The 17500-nt window shown below is 41.8% G+C and overlaps 1 protein-coding gene across 6 annotated transcripts; it reads left to right on the top strand.

The window, feature by feature from the left end:
• Positions 1–270: 270 nt before the first annotated feature.
• Positions 271–15675, top strand: LOC115146145 (BAG family molecular chaperone regulator 5-like). Of its 6 annotated transcripts, none has more exons than XM_029688013.2 (3): positions 271–401; positions 11988–12839; positions 12967–15675. In XM_029688013.2, exons 1-3 carry the CDS (start codon positions 379–381, stop codon positions 13502–13504), a joined length of 1413 nt encoding a protein of 470 aa, XP_029543873.1. In that variant the 5' UTR covers positions 271–378; the 3' UTR covers positions 13505–15675. The 6 variants fall into 6 exon arrangements, with proteins under 6 accessions (XP_029543873.1, XP_029543877.1, XP_029543874.1 ...); XM_029688017.2 differs by lacking the exon at positions 271–401 and adding an exon at positions 2554–2687; XM_029688014.2 differs by lacking the exon at positions 271–401 and adding an exon at positions 2554–2687 and having other exon boundaries at positions 11137–12839.
• The last annotated feature ends 1825 nt before the right edge of the window (positions 15676–17500 follow it).

Raw genomic sequence — 17500 nt, 5'->3', positions numbered from 1 at the left:
CATGTGTATTTAATGTAACGCCCAACACGGCTTTCATATATATCTCTTTTGGCCAGCCTGTCATTCTTAGTTTTTCCACGATATCGACTAGACAGGATACAGTTAGTCAGAATTGTCCAGAATGTACTTTTCGTATCAGGTTATGAGAATTAACGTAGCAGTTTAGGAGAATTAGGTTAAGGTTAGGGAAAGGATTTGGGTTAACTAAAATGCTAAATTTTTACAACTTTATATAAATTTGACCTTAACCGTATACCATCTAGCCGTGATCGCATTCGCCTTGAAAAAAAGCTAGTAGTAGCCAGCTAGCTGGTAGCTAAATATCAGATTGTGGTTGTGCTTGGTAATGTTTAGCATTATATCGATCTTTTCCCTATTATGGCTGTACGTTGGTTATGCAGGTAAGCATGAGGACATGTAGCTTATCATATATTCCTGAAAAATTATAATAGTAGCTATCCCTATTATTTCAAATAGATTTATTTAGCTAACACCGTTAAGATATCTACAACGTAGATAGCTAGCTTACATGCTAGCCTACATTTAGCTTGTACCTAAAATACAACCCAAAATTACGCCACAGTAATGTTTTCATTCATATGTGTGGATTTATTGCACTTTGACTGACGTGTTATGTTCTCAGAGAGCAAAATTGCTGTCAGGTGAGGTGACTGGGAGTCCTTTGTTGACCAGCGGTGCACTTGTTCCAAAGAGGATCATTGTCCTCTCCAACATTTGGAGCCCCGTTAAAATTCTACAAAAAGTAGCTAGCTACAGCTTTCCTTCCCCCTTCCATCACTGATTAGAACTTCAAAATAACTGGACAGGTAAAAGTAATCTGGTGGAGCCGGTGTTTTGACATGTCCAATCATGTGTCATCAGTCAGTGATTACTGAGGAAGGAAAGGTGCACTTTAAAGGAATTGTAATGATGCCTTTGGACTTTTCAAGATAGAGTTAGCAGTTTGACATCATAAAAGCGGGCGACTTCCTGCTCAGAATTACATGAATATGTTCAATAAGAAAACAGATTTGGCAATGTTGTGCACTACTGAACACAATCCATGAGTGGGAAAAAGACTCCAAGGTGACTCAGATGGAGGTCTTATAGGCCTGTAGATGATGCTCATTTGAGATGGGAGCTAGAAGGTAACAGTCTAGGAACATACAGAGAAGGAACTGTCAGATGAGTCAAAATACCCCCGGAACGAGCCACACTGGGAGCCAAATTTGAAATACAATACATTGTATACATGGAGCAGAGTGGAAAAATCGCATTTAAAAAAACAATTTAAATGTATTTTCGGAAGAACTGTGGTCACCATTCATGTAATACATTAAATATATAGTCTGCATAAGACTGAATTGGGGAGTTATTTCATAGTTTTTTCACAGGTAGGCCTACATTATTTTCCCATTTCAATATTTTAGCAACCATATTCTTGGAAGGACTGTTATGGGCAGAGCAGACCATCAAATATGCATTTAAATATTTTGATATGCAACCTGGAATTAAATTTAATAGCACCAGTGCTTCTACAGTGAAACAAATCTCACATTGGTGCCATTTGTGAGCGATGTTGTTAGGCTACATTGTATCGTTGTTTCTTCTTCAGAGTGCACTGGCAATAACAATTTCATTTCACAGAGACAACACGGGTTCTTCAACTTTAGCACTAGCCAATATCCACACATTTTTGAATGATCTGAATGAAGATGATGGTGAAGGGGGTGGATTGAATTTATAATATACAATTGGGGTTGGCCTCTAACCAATTTGTTCCTGAGCTTGTAGCTACTCGGTGGGCCAGAACATATAGCCTACTATCTGCCCAATTCATATCCCCACACTACACATTTAACACATGGTTAGTGGGATAATCAATTAAATGACAATGTGATCATTTCGATCTGATTACAGTGGTTAATTCACCAATGTCTCTATTAATAGGCCTTTACCTACTATATTAAAATATATTAATCTTAAATGTATTTCTCCAATGCCAAACCAGTGTGCCTTGTTTGCAACGAAACTGTTGCTGTTTGCAAAGAATTCAATCTGAGATGTCATTATGAATCTAAGCATGGTACTTTCAGAAGTTGATTTTCCACCCCAGACATGAGGCCAAAGTCGGACGCAGAAAGCAGGTAGGCCTATTTAAGGATGGTGACAGTATTTTGAGGAAATAGCTATAGTGACAAATATATTGATAACATAATTACGTCTGTCAAACAGGTGTGATGGAAAATTCTCACCAAGTTAGAGAGACTTTGTTATTTCTTCAAACAATCAATCTTTATTAATAACAATTGCAATAATGAAGCAGGTCAGTTATGCACTCTGATGTGTACGGCCAAGAGTTTCGATGACGCGAGTGAAGCCTTATATAGATAAACTATCTTATGCAAGCATATACAAAACACGTTATCTTGGTATGTGTATGTATGTGTGTGGAGAAAGAGACAAAACTAGGGTAAAAGGTACAGATGTGAATTGGGCGTCTCGTTCTGTGGCAACAGCTAGTTATTCTAGTGTAGTGAGTCAAAACAACAGGAAATCACTCTAGACAGTTTCTCTGAAGTAGATAAACGGTTCCCCATTTTGAAATGCAAGAAGCTATACAACCTTAAAAAGATTATTCATTATACAAGCATTTAAGAGGTTTGACTAAAATTCCCCGTCCACAGGTAAGCCTACCTCTTATTTTTTAAATAGTGGTCCAACAAATCCCTCTTGTTAGTAAATTTGCCTACTCAACTTTCAGCACCGGGCGCTGCCCATATTGATTTTTGAAACCGCGATCCACATGGCTGCATCTCAACGAATATTTTTTCTAATTCATCCAATTGTATTCTATTCTCTGTTTTTTTTACCATGGACCTGTTCCCCTAATATTATAATTAAGCTTTCACATGTGTGTTTTACACTTTTTATCAAGCTGTTGGTGCTTGCTTCTATTTATGCCAAATCAGTTGACCGCTGTAGGTTGAACTTCTTGTTTCCTAACATTATTCCTTTATATTTTTTTGTAGCGAATTGAGAAGACCCTTTACCCATCATATCCTACATATGTTAATCAAAGCAGTGGTGGAGTGGCTTGTCTGTCCTGGAGATCATGTTGCGGGCTTTGCGCTGTATAGTGTGTTCTTTCAATCAGTTTAGATGTCGTGAAAAAATGAAATAGTAAGCCTATAGGCTACTCCAGTGACATGTAATACCCTATTCACTTTATTTTTATGCAAACCTCCAGAACATACATTGCGAAACTTGAAAGAACTCATGGTTCTCACGGTCAAGCAAAATGATACAATGTATCACTTGTACTCTCTGAAGAGGAAAGACTAATATGATTTATTTGACCATTTAAAAAAATATATATATATATATATATATATATATAACCACACATGTTGATCCAATACATTTAAAAATCATTTAGGATAACACAACAAAGTTTAGAAAAGTATTTCCATTGTGGTCCTCTTAATACAATACAATGTAGCCAAACAACATCGCTCGCAAATGGCACAGATGTGAGTTTCTTTTCACTATAGAAGCACTGGGCCTCTTAGATTTTAATTCCAAGTTGCATACCAAAGTATTTAGGGTCATATGACGGTCTGCTCTGCCATTCCTCTCCTTCAAACCAGGGCTGCCAACAATATAGGGTTGCTATAAGACGTAAATGGGAAAATAATGGACCTGTGAAAAAAATATAAAATAGCTCCACTACCATAAGATGTATTAAAGCTGCAATATGTCACTTTTTGGGGGACTGACCAAATTCACAGAAATGTGAGTTTTAGATCTGTCATTCTTACATTTACATTTACATTTAAGTCATTTAGCAGACGCTCTTATCCAGAGCGACTTACAAATTGGTGCATTCACCTTATGACCTCCAGTGGAACAGTAGTGCATCTAAATCTTTTCAGGGGGAGGGGGGGGGTGAGAGGGATTACTTTATCCTATCCTAGGTATTCCTTAAAGAGGTGGGGTTTCAGGTGTCTTCAGGTGTCTCCATTCTCATTGAAAGCATGTATAGGAAGTTTTAGATCTGTTATGTGCCCTATTTCTATGCTTCCCATTCTTAAGTTTAGTTTATGCTTCTTTTACTTTTGTACACCAACTTTAAAAAGCTGAAAAACAATATTTTGGGTTATTGAAAATATATTTCACAGCGGTTTAGACGGTACAATGATTCTCTACAGTATACATTACTTGTTTTGTCACAAACTGAAATTAGGCAAACTATTTGAATTTTTGCAACCAGGAAATGGCAGAGCAATTTCTGCATATTGCACCTTTAATTTAATAAATCAAATCAAATTGATTTATATAGCCCTTCGTACATCAGCTGATATCTCAAAGTGCTGTACAGAAACTCAGCCTAAAACCCCAAACAGCAAGCAATGCAGGTGTTGATGCACATTGGCTAGGAAAAACTTCCTAGAAAGGCCAAAACCTAGGAAGAAACCCAGAGAGGAACCAGTCTATGAAGGGTGGCCAGTCCTCTTCTGGCTGTCCCGGGTGGAGATTATAACAGAACATGGCCAAGATGTTCAAATGTTCATAAATGACCAGCATGGTCAAATAATAGGTCTGGGACAGGTAGCATGTCCGGTGAACAGGTCAGGATTCCATAGCCGCAGGCAGAACAGTTGAAACTGGAGCAGCAGCACGGCCAGGGGGACTGGGGACAGCAAGGAGTCATCATGCCAGGTTGTCCTGAGGCATGGTCCTAGGGCTCAGGTCCTCCGAGAGAGAGAAAGAAAGAGAGAATTAGAGAGAGCATACTTAAATTCACACAGGACACCGGATAAGACAGTAGAAGTACTCCAGATATAACAAACTGACCCTAGCCCCCCGACACATAAACTACTGCAGCATAAATACTGGAGGCTGAGACAGGAGGGGTCAGGAGACACTGTGGTCCCATCTGATGATACCCCCGGACAGGGCCAAACGGGAAGGATATAACCCCACCCACTTTGCCAAAGCACAGCCCCCACACCACTAGAGGGATATCTTCAACCACCAACTTACCATCCTGAGACAAGGCCGAGTATAGCCCACAAAGATCTCCGCCACGGCACAACCCAAGGGGGGGGCGCCAACCCAGACAGGAAGATCACATCAGTGACTCAACCCACTCAAGTGACGCACCCCTCCTAGGGACGGCATGAAAGAGCACCAGTAAGCCAGTGACTCAGCCCCTGTAATAGTGACCACAGCCCTCCCGAAAATATACTGAACAAAAATATAAACGCAACAATTTCAAAAATATATTCATTAGGCCCTAATCTATGGATTTCACATGACTGGGAATATAGATATGCATCTTTTGGTCACAGATACCTTTTTCTTTAAGTAGGGGCGTGGATCAGAAAACCAGTCAGTATCTGGTGTAACCATCATTTGCCTCAGGCAGCGCGACACATCTCCTTCGCATAGAGTTGATCAGGCTGTTGATTGTGGCCTGTGGAATGTTGGCCAACTCCTCTTCAATGGCTGTTCAAAGTTGCTGGATATTGGCGGGAACTGGAACACGCTGTTGTACACATTGATCCAGAGCATCCCAAACATGCTCAATGGGTGACATGTCTGGTGAGTTACTGTATGCAGGCCATGAAAGATCTGGGACATTTTCAGCTTCAGGAATTGTGTACAGATCTCGTCACGATATCTCTGTGCATTCAAATTGCCATCAATTAAAATGCAATTCTGTTCATTGTCTGTAGCTTATGCCTGTCCATAACATAACCCCACCTTCACCATGGAGCACTCAATTGTTCACAACAATGACATCAGGAAACAGCTCGCCCCCACACGACGGCATACACATGGTCTGAGGTTGTGAGTCCGGTTGGACGTACTGACAAATTCTCTAACACGAAGTTGGAGGCGGCTTATGGTAGAGAAATTAACATCAAATTATCTGGCAACAGCTCTGGTGGACAGTCAACATGCCATTTGCACACTCCCTCAACTTGAGACATCTGTGGCATTGTGTTGTGACAACTGCACAATTAGGTGGCCTGTTATTGTCCCCTGCACAAGGCGCACCTGTCCAATGATTATGTTGTTTAATCAGCTTCTTGATATGCCAAACCTGTCATGTAGGTGGATTATCTTGGCAAAGGAGAAATGCTTATTGACAGGGATGTAACCAAATTTGTGCACAACATTTGAGAGAAATATGCTTTAAGTGCGCATGGAACATTTTGGGGATCTTTTATTTCAGCTCATGAAACATGGGACCAACACTTTACATGTTGCATTTATATTTTTATTCAGTGTACATTTAAATTGTGTTTTAATGCAATTTTGTCCCACCCTGCTCCATTTCAAATTTGGCTCCCAGCGTGTCTTTACTTCCGGGCTATTTTGATGCCATTTGCAATTCCTTCTCTGTATGCTCCTAGGTCACAGTTAGTGATGCAATGGTAAAACAATGGGTGGATTAACGCTGATTGTGGTGCATTTACCCTCCACTAAACCACTGGTCATAGTGTTTACAAATATGGCCATTGGCCAAGGTTTTATTCAGGGTCACACTATCTCATATTCAGTAGGCAGCAAACAGAGAAGATACATGGGACCTATTCAGGTTCAAATGTTGCAGATACAGGCTAAATATGAACTGACACAATTACCTGTCATTCTGCATTACACACCATATGTAGGGGGCCCAAGACCGACCATCGGTCCTTCAGTGGTCAACCATCCTCCACAGTCCCCATGATGTGTTCTACACTTTGCCAGTAGGTGGTTATGAATCATGGTCAAATTTTCCGATTCTATATGTCTTGGCCGACCAATTCTTGTAGTCTGTTCTAGGCTATACACTTCTGTCTGAATGTCCTGCAATATTATGTACTCCTGAATTTAAGCCCCTGGGCTGTAACTAATCCATTTTGTGTACAGGCAGTCTTACCTCTTAAATCCTGTATGGATATGGAAGTTGGCATAAAATATTTGCAAAAATTGAATCTATGTCATTGTGGTATTCCATCAGCACCTTAGTTGGTCTCACGTTTTTGCCAGAGATGTCAAGTGATTTATATCCCATGGAAATACAATACATTTCAAATGGTTTTTAATAGGAATTATAACGTCAAACTCCTGCGCAACTCTGTATACGATCCCTTTGTACAGTCCACTGAAGACTAGTTTATGACGCGCGTGAACAAACCCTCAGAATTGGTGCGTGGGAGGGGCAACACCGCAGTGCATAGTGCTGTTGTGACTGTACCGAGGAGAATCAGCCATTGAAAACAAATTATCGTTACATACCTACATAAAGAGAAAAAATACGTATTTGGATGACACAACATCGATTATGATCATTGTTGGCTAGCTGATGGAAACGGACATCTTTAGAAATGTGCGCGAATGTCTTTGGCGCTTTGAAAAGGTGAGACATTTCATGCGCAGCTGGGAAGGTGGTGAAACATTGCTGGCGTCTGTTACATTGAAACAGCAACCTAGCAACTGACAGTTTTGAAAATACGTTTTGTCTGAGAGATAGGCCAGAGGCAGCACTGCAAGCCTATGTGGCGGTATGTGAGTTGGTGCATGCATTCTTTGCGGTTACACGGTTGTGTTTACTGCTATTTCTATCGCCATTCGGTCGGTAAGTAAATTATTAGATCGGCTGCTTATGATTACATAATACTTAAAGCCCTCTGTAGTAGGCATGTAGTAACGTTACTGTAGATAGGCATGCATACAATGCAAAGTATTTGCTCACTGGTTTGCTGCGTTTGAAGAGGGACTGTTCTAGAACTCGTATTGGAGAATGGGGTCTCTCAGACAATAAGCCTCACGGAGCATCACCTTACACCGGGGTTCCCCAACTGGTGATTTTATTTGCCCCCCCCCCCCCCTTTAATTTTGTTTCATTGTTGGACATAAAATAGTAAAAACACCAGCAAATCAGCTCAAAGTGATTTACATTTAGGAAAGTTTTCCCACGCATAATAGAGAAATGGATATGATCGTATACAAACGTAAGCAAGGTTTGAAACGATTGTTTTAGTCAAATGTTATGTCTGTGTTGGCTTCTTGCGGTCAATTTGTAGTCTACAAATGATTTGTAATTATGTTCCGGCCCCCTGACCATCCGCTCCCCCAAAATTGTCCCGCAGCTGAATTTAGTTGATGATCCCTGCCTTACACAGCTCAATTGTAGACTACAGGTATCAATGTATTGATGACCTGGGTCTAAGATATGTAAACATATAAGCCATGTTGGCAGCCCACAGAAGACATCAAGTTTGATCTGTTTGCTCTTATCGGGTTCTGTGTCGGGCAATTTTTGATTTGTAAACTGTTGGTCTCACAGGTAACCTAAGCCGTGGCCAGAAAAGGGGCATTTGCCGGTGGCATCCTGGTTTGGAGACCTTCCTGATAGGCTACCTCTCTCTGACATTCAGAGCGAGGTTACATATCTGGGAGGTTTGACTAGCCTTTCGGGTTTTATTTATTACTCATCCTAAACTGACAGCAAAATTAAATGTATGCTGTTTTATTCAATGTACCTCATGTAGATAGGATTTTGTTTGCGAAGGTCTAGTTGTCGATTTGTGTGGATTCTGCCCATGGTCGTCACCATGCTTTTAGGTAGGAGTACAATAGCAGCACAGTATTATTTGAGATAGTCTTTCATACTACTGTGTCTGGTTATATTAATTCAAAAGACAACAAGTAGCCTAGTGTCTGTCTCTCTCCTGAGGCCTGTTCTGGAAAAATGAAATCATTTTCTCTTTAATTTCTTGTTTAACCCTCAAATACCTCTTGTCCTTTCTGTGTCAATCCATTTCAATTCAGCAAGCCATGACACCCACCCACCGTGCTTCTACACCTGCATTGCTTGCTGTTTGGGTCTTGGGCTGGGTTTCTGTACAGCACTTTGAGATATCAGCTGATGTACGAAGGGCTATATAAATACATTTGGTTTGATTTGATCTCACATTATTCTCAAATCGTTTCAGTAGTTACAAAAATACGATTCCTACAACATTATTTTTGATGAAATGTAATTTGATCTCTGATATCAAATTGAGCTATAATTGCACCCAAATTGACCATTTTAATTTATAGGATTCATATACTATTCAGTAAATATAATACCTAACATCTTATTTTGACAACTTTTTTGTTCAAAAGCTACCCACTGATCCCACGCACCCCACTCCAATCCCAGCACAACAGTGCGTATACTGTATCAGTTCTCTATGTTTAGTAGTATGGAGCTGCGGCTCTGAGTATTGTTTCTTCATCCTATGTAATGTATTCTCAGTGAATTCAGTGATGGTTTTCTTCCCTTGTTCAGAGAAATTTGTCATTGAAGTTAAGTTTGTCCCATCCTACATCCTCATATTGCCAGGTCTGACCACTAGATGACGTTGCTCCTGCTAATAGGTGAAAAGGGTTGGAAGATTCCTCCCTCAATGTTAAAGGGATAGTTCACCCAAATGACAAAATAACATTGGTTTCCTTACCCTGTAAGCAGTCTACTCATAGGTTGCACCTCCGTCACTCAGTCGCGTTATGAACGTTCTCAAGCCGCTCTCTATCAGCCCATTCATTCTGGATGGAGGCTAACGGTTTAATCTACATTACACTATAGTGCCTGTAAATACAATGGCATTGCAAAAGTAGTCATATTTAGTAGGAAACAACTTTTTCAGCATTATCATGTCATCAAATTTACTTTAGACAGATGGTAATGTTGTTATGAGCTATTTAAGTTTGTCAAACAGAGCTAACAATGCTAACTTTATCCAGCTAAAATCCAGTGGCCTCCCCTCAATCTTAGCTAGCTAATGTTCTACTGGATCTAAAGTCAATATGTTGACCTCAAAATGATGACAAAAGGTTTTCCTACTAATTATTTGCCTCCTTCTGAATTTCATTGTATTTCTAAGCCACTGTAATGCACTTTTGATTAAATCTTCATCAGCACTCATTGACGATGCATTGCGTAGAATGCTCAGTATCAGTCCAAAACAAATGTTCAAAACAATATTTTGACAAAACATGCAACCAATGAATTAATAAGGTATGACATCAACCCATGCTTTGGTTTTGTTGGCCATGGTTTCAAATGCTAACTTTTAAGCATTTGTGGCACAAATCCAATTCAAGTCAATGGTACCTATATTAGCATTTTCACACTTCATGTTTGCCACAAATGCAAAAAAGTTAGCATTTGAAACCGTGGCCAGGTAAACAAAATAATGGCTTGCTGTCATACATTGTCCATAGACTGCTTACATGGTAAGGAAATCAATATGTAATTTGGGTGAACTATCCCTTAAACATTGAGGGGTTCTTAAAAAAAATAACTTAAAAGCTGGAACAGCACCATTTAGTGGTCAGAACCTGGTATTATCAGGATGTGGGATGGGACATAAACCTAACAACGTCAATGACTAATTGAACAGGGAAAAACAAAACAAATTCACTGAAAATACATTACATAGGATGAAGAAACAATACTCCAAGCTGCAGCTCCATACTGCTTGTCAAACACAGAGAACTGATACTGTATAGTCCTTGTTGGGATTGGTGTGGCGGGTCCGTGGGAGGCTTTTGACAATTTCTTTGGATTCTTCATGTCTTACTCATTGTTAGAAAAAAAAGTTTGGTCCAAATCAAATGTTAGTTCCTATATTTATTGAATATAATACAATTAAATAAAAATTGCCAATTTGAATGGTAATCTTATCCGTTACTAGCAACAAAATAGGTTTCAGAACAATCGTGTGGCGTGTAGGAGAATACTATAAGCCCTAGGCCTATATTGTCTCAACTGACTTTTTCCAATGGCTCTCCTTAGGTTTTGACTATAGCCTATATGTAGTATTGTCTATGTCACACCGACATTATTTGAGGCTTTTCATTTGGGTTTATTATCTGAGTGGTCTTGCAATTGAACCAATAGACATGTTTTCCTCGGGACTGTCTAAATATGGTTAAAATGGACCCTAGTAATCCCATAATGACTGCCAAATCGGCACTCTCTCTCACCATAATCCCCTTTTGGAAAAATCTCTCATATGATGAACAACAGTGACACACTGTCTCTTTAAGAATGAGAAGAATGATCTGTCTATTGTGACATTACAGACACATCACTGTGGAATAGCAGCAGAGGAACCGCCTGCAAATACAATATTTTGAGAGCCTCTCAATCTGCAGTGTCTGGATGCCGATGGTGCAGAAGTTAGGCTACTGGTGTGTTCTTCTGAGCCAGCTTGATCATACCTGAGCCAGCTTGATCTTATTCATTGAGTTTTCCCTCTGGAGTTTTTGTAAGTAGTGTTGTTGACTATTTTATACAATTAAGGAAACAGTCATCTTTGAGTGAGAGGAATTAGTTCTGTTGGGTGTCATTTTCAGTCCGCTCAGACGTTCTTTGAAGAATGTAACTCAATTATGGTTATTTCGGACCTGGGGTGTAAAATGACATTGTTGTCGCTGCAGTAATCAGACTTAGTTCAGTGGTGTTCATTAGACAGCCTTGGACATAAGCTGAAATAGTAGCCAGCACTGTGTCTAGAGCTGTAGCCTACTTTCAGTAAGGAGTTTAATGATTGTCATGCTAGTGTTATCATTGAATGTTTTAATTAATTTATTGCCTGTTTTTAGGACATGCATGCATAATTCTTGTTTGTTAACAAATTGGTATTGTACTTTGATCAAGTGCATCAAGTTCATTTAAACCTCCAGTAACTATTTGTTCTTTGAGGTAATAACAGTGTACAAAAGTGTCTTGTTCACTCTTGTTTTATTTTGGGTGGAGCTTGGAAAACCGCAGGCAGCTTAGGTCAACATTACATAATGGAAAAAAAACACCTGGCCTAACATACTGAATTGGATAAGCCTCATACACTCATTTTAGAGAGTGTAGATTTTGCCTATGAATGTGTTTAGTTATGAACTTTTGTTATTGCATTTGTGCTGTGCCTGTTTTGCAGCTTGTTTGGAAAGCCCTTTGATGGTGGAAAGAGGATGGACCATGGCAGCCAGCAGCAGCAGCAGCAGCACCCAGCCATGATACGGCTCTATGAGGTCCAGCGGGAGGTCCAGTCTCTGGGCCCTCAGGTGTGCACCTTCAGCGGGTTGAAAAACGAGCGGGAGTATCGGCGGCTGGAGCGCGAGCTGACCCGGCTGCTCCTGGAGGTCGACCAGGTGGACACGGAGGGCAGGGCAGACCTACAGGGAGCACGCAAGAGAGCAGCCCAGGAGGTGGAGGGGCTGCTGCGCTACCTTGAGGAGAACGCCACCCACCCGTCCCGCCTGGCCATCGAGGAGCTGAGCCGGGAGGCCCAGGGGCTGGTGGAGCAGGGGGTGGTGGAACCGCAGCGGGCCGGGGGCACAGCAGAGATCAGTGATGAGCTGGTGGATGCCGTGCAGGAGCTGATACTGAGGCTCACCCAGGTGAAGACAGGAGGGAGGGTGCCCCTCCGTAAGGCTCGCTATCGGGCCCTGACACGACTGTGTGCCGTGCAGGACGTGATCGAGGGGCGCACGCGCCAGCAGACCCTCCCCCTGTCAGAAGATACACACGTGGCCGTGCAGAGGATCAACCAGGTGATGATGCAGGTGAGTGGGGCGCGCAGCCAGCTGGTGGCACTGCTGATGGGGCTGAGTGGGAGGGATAGCTGTGCCCACCTGTCCCGCGTGCTCACTGAGCTCCTGGTGGAGCTGGATGCCCTCGATGTGTCGGGGAACGCAGCGGTCCGGAACTACCGCAAACAGGTGGTGGAGGAGATCAACGGTCTGCTGAAACACCTGGACCTGGAGGGAGAGGGAGACGACACGCGCAGGTACACAGCTTTACTACAATTACAAATAATAGTACAGGAAGGAAATACAGTATGCATGTGTGTATACATGCTTTCAGGTACATCTTAGCTCAGAAATGTGATGTTGTATACATCTTTCTTTTTTCAGGTATGACTTGGCGCAGAATGACTCAATCCGTCAGATTGAGGCTGTGCGGGGTCGGGTGGGCCAGCTGCGCGGGGAGGTCCTGCGACATTGTGGGGTGGGCGACCTCTTCAGGCCCAAGCCTGAGCTCCAGAGTCTCCTCACACACCTGGACCAGGTGGACACGGCCCGTAACCCCTGTATCCGTGAGGCCCGCCGACGTGCTGTGCTGGAGGTCCAGGCTGTCATCACCTTCCTGGACCTCCGTGAGGCCCTGATCTGCCGCCAGCCTGGCTCCAACGAGCCCCCACAACACAGGGCTGTGTGGATGGTCCTGGGCAGCCTGTCAGACCTCCAGGCCCAGGTACTCTGCTTCAACGGCAAGCGGGCCGACAAGAGCTACATATTGCTTGAGGAGCTTCTGACTAAACAGCTGCTGGCCCTGGATGCAGTTGACCCACAGGGTGATGAGATGACCAAAGTGGCCCGCAAGCAGGCAGTCAAGTTTGCCCAGAACATCCTCAGCTATCTGGACATGAAGACAGACGAGTGGGAATACTGATCCACTGGAAAAGACTATACATAGCTGAAGTATGCGTACGCCGACCTATTAAATTGTATATATACACTGGTGTATCATCACTCTAAGAGTTGGGGTCTGTACATTTAGACTAAATCCCAGAATGCACTGCAGCAGCGCTTTTGGTCTCTTTGTTGTCATTGTCGCTGGCCTGTGGGTAAAAACAACAACCCAAGAAACATTTTGTGAAATACAATTTGGAGAAAAGTGTTATGACGTGCTTTTGAAAGTTTATTGAGCATCTTTTTGAAATCTACTGTATGTGTATGAGTTTTGATCAGTGTTGTGTGGTTGTAAAGCCTGCGGCCAAAAGCACTGAAGCCTGTTAGAGTAGTTAAGATCCAGTCACGTCGTCTGTTTTTCAAAAGCAGGAGTGGGACTAGAGTAATTACATCTCAATGGTATCCATGTTTTGCTTGACTACTTTGGAGGTCAGTTGTAAATTAAGTCAGCCAAACGATGTCTGTGATGTCTCGAAGTACTTCTTTACCGAGATGAACAGAGAGTGTACATCAGCACTGTGAGACAAGATCTTCACCTGTTCATTTAGCTTATCCTCTGCTCTCTTTCTTCCTTTACTCAACACTTCTGAGGCAAACTCCCCATAACCATGGCTGGACACACCAGTCTCTGGCAACTGTTCAGGTGACAAATGAAAAGGAGAGCTTCTTCATGGCTTTACCCACTGTCCTCCATGGGCATGGAACTCAGTGAAGTTAAACGGCCTGTGAGATCCTTTGTCAACTTGGAGGGTTAGTTAAAGGCCTATTTATAAAGAATGAATATTTGTAGACACGATAAATTACTATGTTTGTCTGTAATTTGTAGCTAAATGTTGATTGTGACTTGTGTGTTTGCGAGGCTATATCTTGTCTGCATTGAATTTAGTGAAGGGGAAAAACAGAGTGTGGAGGTGGTTTTGTTTTTGTCTGTGACGTTTCTATTGTCAGAGGAGTATGTCTGGGAGCCCTGGTGAGGGTCACTGATTTTTACCTTACTATTATTATAGCTGTTGACAGTGATCACAGTGGACAGGGCAGTCTAAAACCGCTTCAGCAGAGGTAGGGAGCTATTAGTAAAAAAAATCTGTCTTCCCCCCCTTCTGGTGTTTTTATCCCAAACAAAGCAACCCCCACCATACTCCACACACAAGCTAGGGAGGGACTGGCTGCTACCTTTTACAAAATAATCCTGAATGCACAAAGACCAGAAAAAGCACTAAATGGGTGACAGGAGCACCTAGGCTATTGTCACCGTGAGAAATTTGCACTTTTTTACAAATTTTCAGTATTATACCTCAACTGTTCGTAAATGGACCCCTGCATGCCTGGTATATAGCCCTAAGTACTAACAGAGCATAAACAGTCCTCAGTTAACTCCCACAGAACTCCCAGACTCTCAACATGACAGGGGTTATTCAACCCTTCCCCTGCTGCTGTTGAAAAACATATGGCACAAAAACAGTGAAATACAGCTACACGGACATGGGATGTCTGACTCATAAGTGAGATAATGATTCGATTAGACAGTGTTCAGTGTGGCCTTCATGTAATGGGTGTTTGTTCACACAGCAAACCTAATGCTGTCTCAAAACAGCCAACCCTGCCAGATCAGAGGCTAACACTAGCTACTGTTATAATTCTCCTCTTGATCTGCTCACATACCAGTAGGTGTGATTATCAACACACAGTTGCACACAACCTTGCAAAAATTGAACATACCTCTTATCTGAAAGCAATGCAAGGTGTTCTATCTGAACTACGTATGCATCAGTTGCATCCAGTGTTTGAAAATGCATTGAACATTTTAGGGGTAGAATGTATAATTTTGTCAGTGAAGAATACCAAAGCTGATTTATTTCAAGGAAACTTTTTTATGTTCTTTACTCTGTGGTGGACCTTTTGGTTTGCTTATTTTGCAAATGGCAGGAATGTGTCTGTGGGGTACAGTATTAAATGTTTTAATTTGACGATCTGTTTCTCCAGTCGCCTTTGACTAAGTGGATTGTGACAGGCTCTGCTGTGTTTCTCATACAAGATGCACGTGTACAAACGCACACTGAGGTTTAAATGATGTGTGAATGCTTCAATTATATGTTTGTTTGACTTTTTATTCCCACTCCAAAATAAATTTTAAAAAAGGTGTGTCCCGGATCTAGTTGTGCAAAGACCTTTTTATTTTGTCGTTCCCATGACAACACTATCATACGAGTAGACAGGTTACAAAACTCCATGTATAAAAACAACTACAATTTGTTAACCTTCAATATATCAATAATATATTTAGAAGAGTTTCCATTGGGAGTAGTATATCTAGCTAGATTTGTACTGCCAATGTACTTTTTATCTGCTTTTAGTCTGCTACAGATTTGAATGGCCACCCAAATGAAGCCCACTGTATCACTCATTTATGTATGTACATACATTACCGTTTCAAAGTTTGGGGTCACTTAGAAATGTGACCCCCCCCCCAAAAAAAATTAGACCATCATATTGATCAGAAATACAGTGAAGACATTATTGTTGTAAATGACTATTATAGCTGGAAACGGCTGATGGAATATCTACATAGGCGTACAGAGGCCCATTATCAGCAACCATCACTCCTGTGTTCCAATGGCACGTTGTGTTAGCTAATCCAAGTTTATAATTTTAAAAGGCTAATCGATCATTAGAAAACCATTTTGCAATTATGTTAGCACAACTGAAAATGTTCTGATTAAAGAAGCGATAAAACTAGCCTTCTTTAGACTAGTTGAGTATCTGGAGCATCAGCATTTGTGGGTTCGATTACAGGCTCAAAATGGCCAGAAACAAAGGAACTGTCTTCTGAAACTTGTCAGTCTATTCTTGTTCTGAGAAATGAAGGCTATTCCATTTGAGAAATTGCCAAGAAACTGAAGATCTCATACAAGGCTGTGTACTACTCCCTTCACAAAACAGTGCAAACTAGCTCTAACCAGAATAGAAAGAGTGGGAGGCCCCAGTGCACAACTGAGCAAGAGGACAAGTACATTAGAGTGTCTAGTTTGAGAAACAGACGCCTCACAAGTCCTCAACTGGCAGCTTCATTAAATAGTACCCGCAAAACACCAGTCTCAACGTGAACAGTGAAGAGGCGATTCTGGGATGCTGGCCTTCTAGGCAGAGTTCCTCTGTCCAGTGTCGGTGTTCTTTTGCCCATCTTAATCTTTTATTTTTATTGGCCAATCTGAGATACGGCTTTTTCTTTGCAACTCTGCCTTGAAGGCCAGCATCCCGCAGTTGCCTCTTCACTGTTCAACTTTTAACTGTTGAACCCCAAACGTTTGCAAGGTAGTGTATATGGTCACATTCCATCAGGTTATAGTATAGCTTTGCATAAGGACAGATAGGAACTAAGGGTACACCTGCATTGCTTGCTCTTTGGGGTTTTATGCTGGGTTTCTGTACAGCACTTTGTGACATCAGCTGATGTAAGAAGGGCTTTATAAATACTTTTGATTGATTGATTAAAGAAGCTTGAGTTGAGGTGTAGACCGTTAAGTGGTATGAGTTTTGGGGCACTAAAGTGCCTGTTGCCCAGCCTTGACCTCTACCTGAACCCAAAGTATCCAATCAACCATAGTCCGAGATTCCTCCCAACGCCCACACTTCATAAAGACGTCAGTGACCTTGGCCTCAACACACACACATACACAGAGGCTGACTGATGGATTTCAGAAAAGCCCCCAGCGTTCTACATTAAAAGTCTATCATATAAAGGCTTTTAAGAGCATTAGCTCAGAAGCAGAACTGTGGGAGGGACAGGGTGACTGGCCACACGGATCATGTCCAAATGTAAACCCCATGTGTGGGGTCATGACCTTTCACACGACAGGGTGTTTCAGCACCGGCTCACTTCCGCTCCATCACCTGCAACTCTGTACAGTATCACTATAGCATTACTACAGTATCAGTTGAGAGTGCCTGCCAACTTAAACACGGGGTAATTTCATAG

This window comes from Oncorhynchus nerka, linkage group LG18 (genome assembly GCF_034236695.1).
Source record: "Oncorhynchus nerka isolate Pitt River linkage group LG18, Oner_Uvic_2.0, whole genome shotgun sequence".
NCBI classification, from domain to species: domain Eukaryota; kingdom Metazoa; phylum Chordata; class Actinopteri; order Salmoniformes; family Salmonidae; genus Oncorhynchus; species Oncorhynchus nerka.
Note: the sequence above shows the minus strand (reverse complement) of the source record. Positions and strands in the feature narration are given on the sequence as shown.

What these genes read in the sequence shown, in the direction of transcription:
- LOC115146145 (XM_029688012.2), top strand. Translation starts at nt 7,386, where the DNA reads ATGTGCGCGAATGTCTTTGGCGCTTTGAAAAG. An exon ending in GTCTTTGGCGCTTTGAAAAG is followed by an intron (nt 7,418 to 11,987) that starts GTGAGACATTTC and finishes CCTGTTTTGCAG; the next exon opens with CTTGTTTGGAAAGCCCTTTG. An exon ending in GAGGGAGACGACACGCGCAG is followed by an intron (nt 12,840 to 12,966) that starts GTACACAGCTTT and finishes TTCTTTTTTCAG; the next exon opens with GTATGACTTGGCGCAGAATG.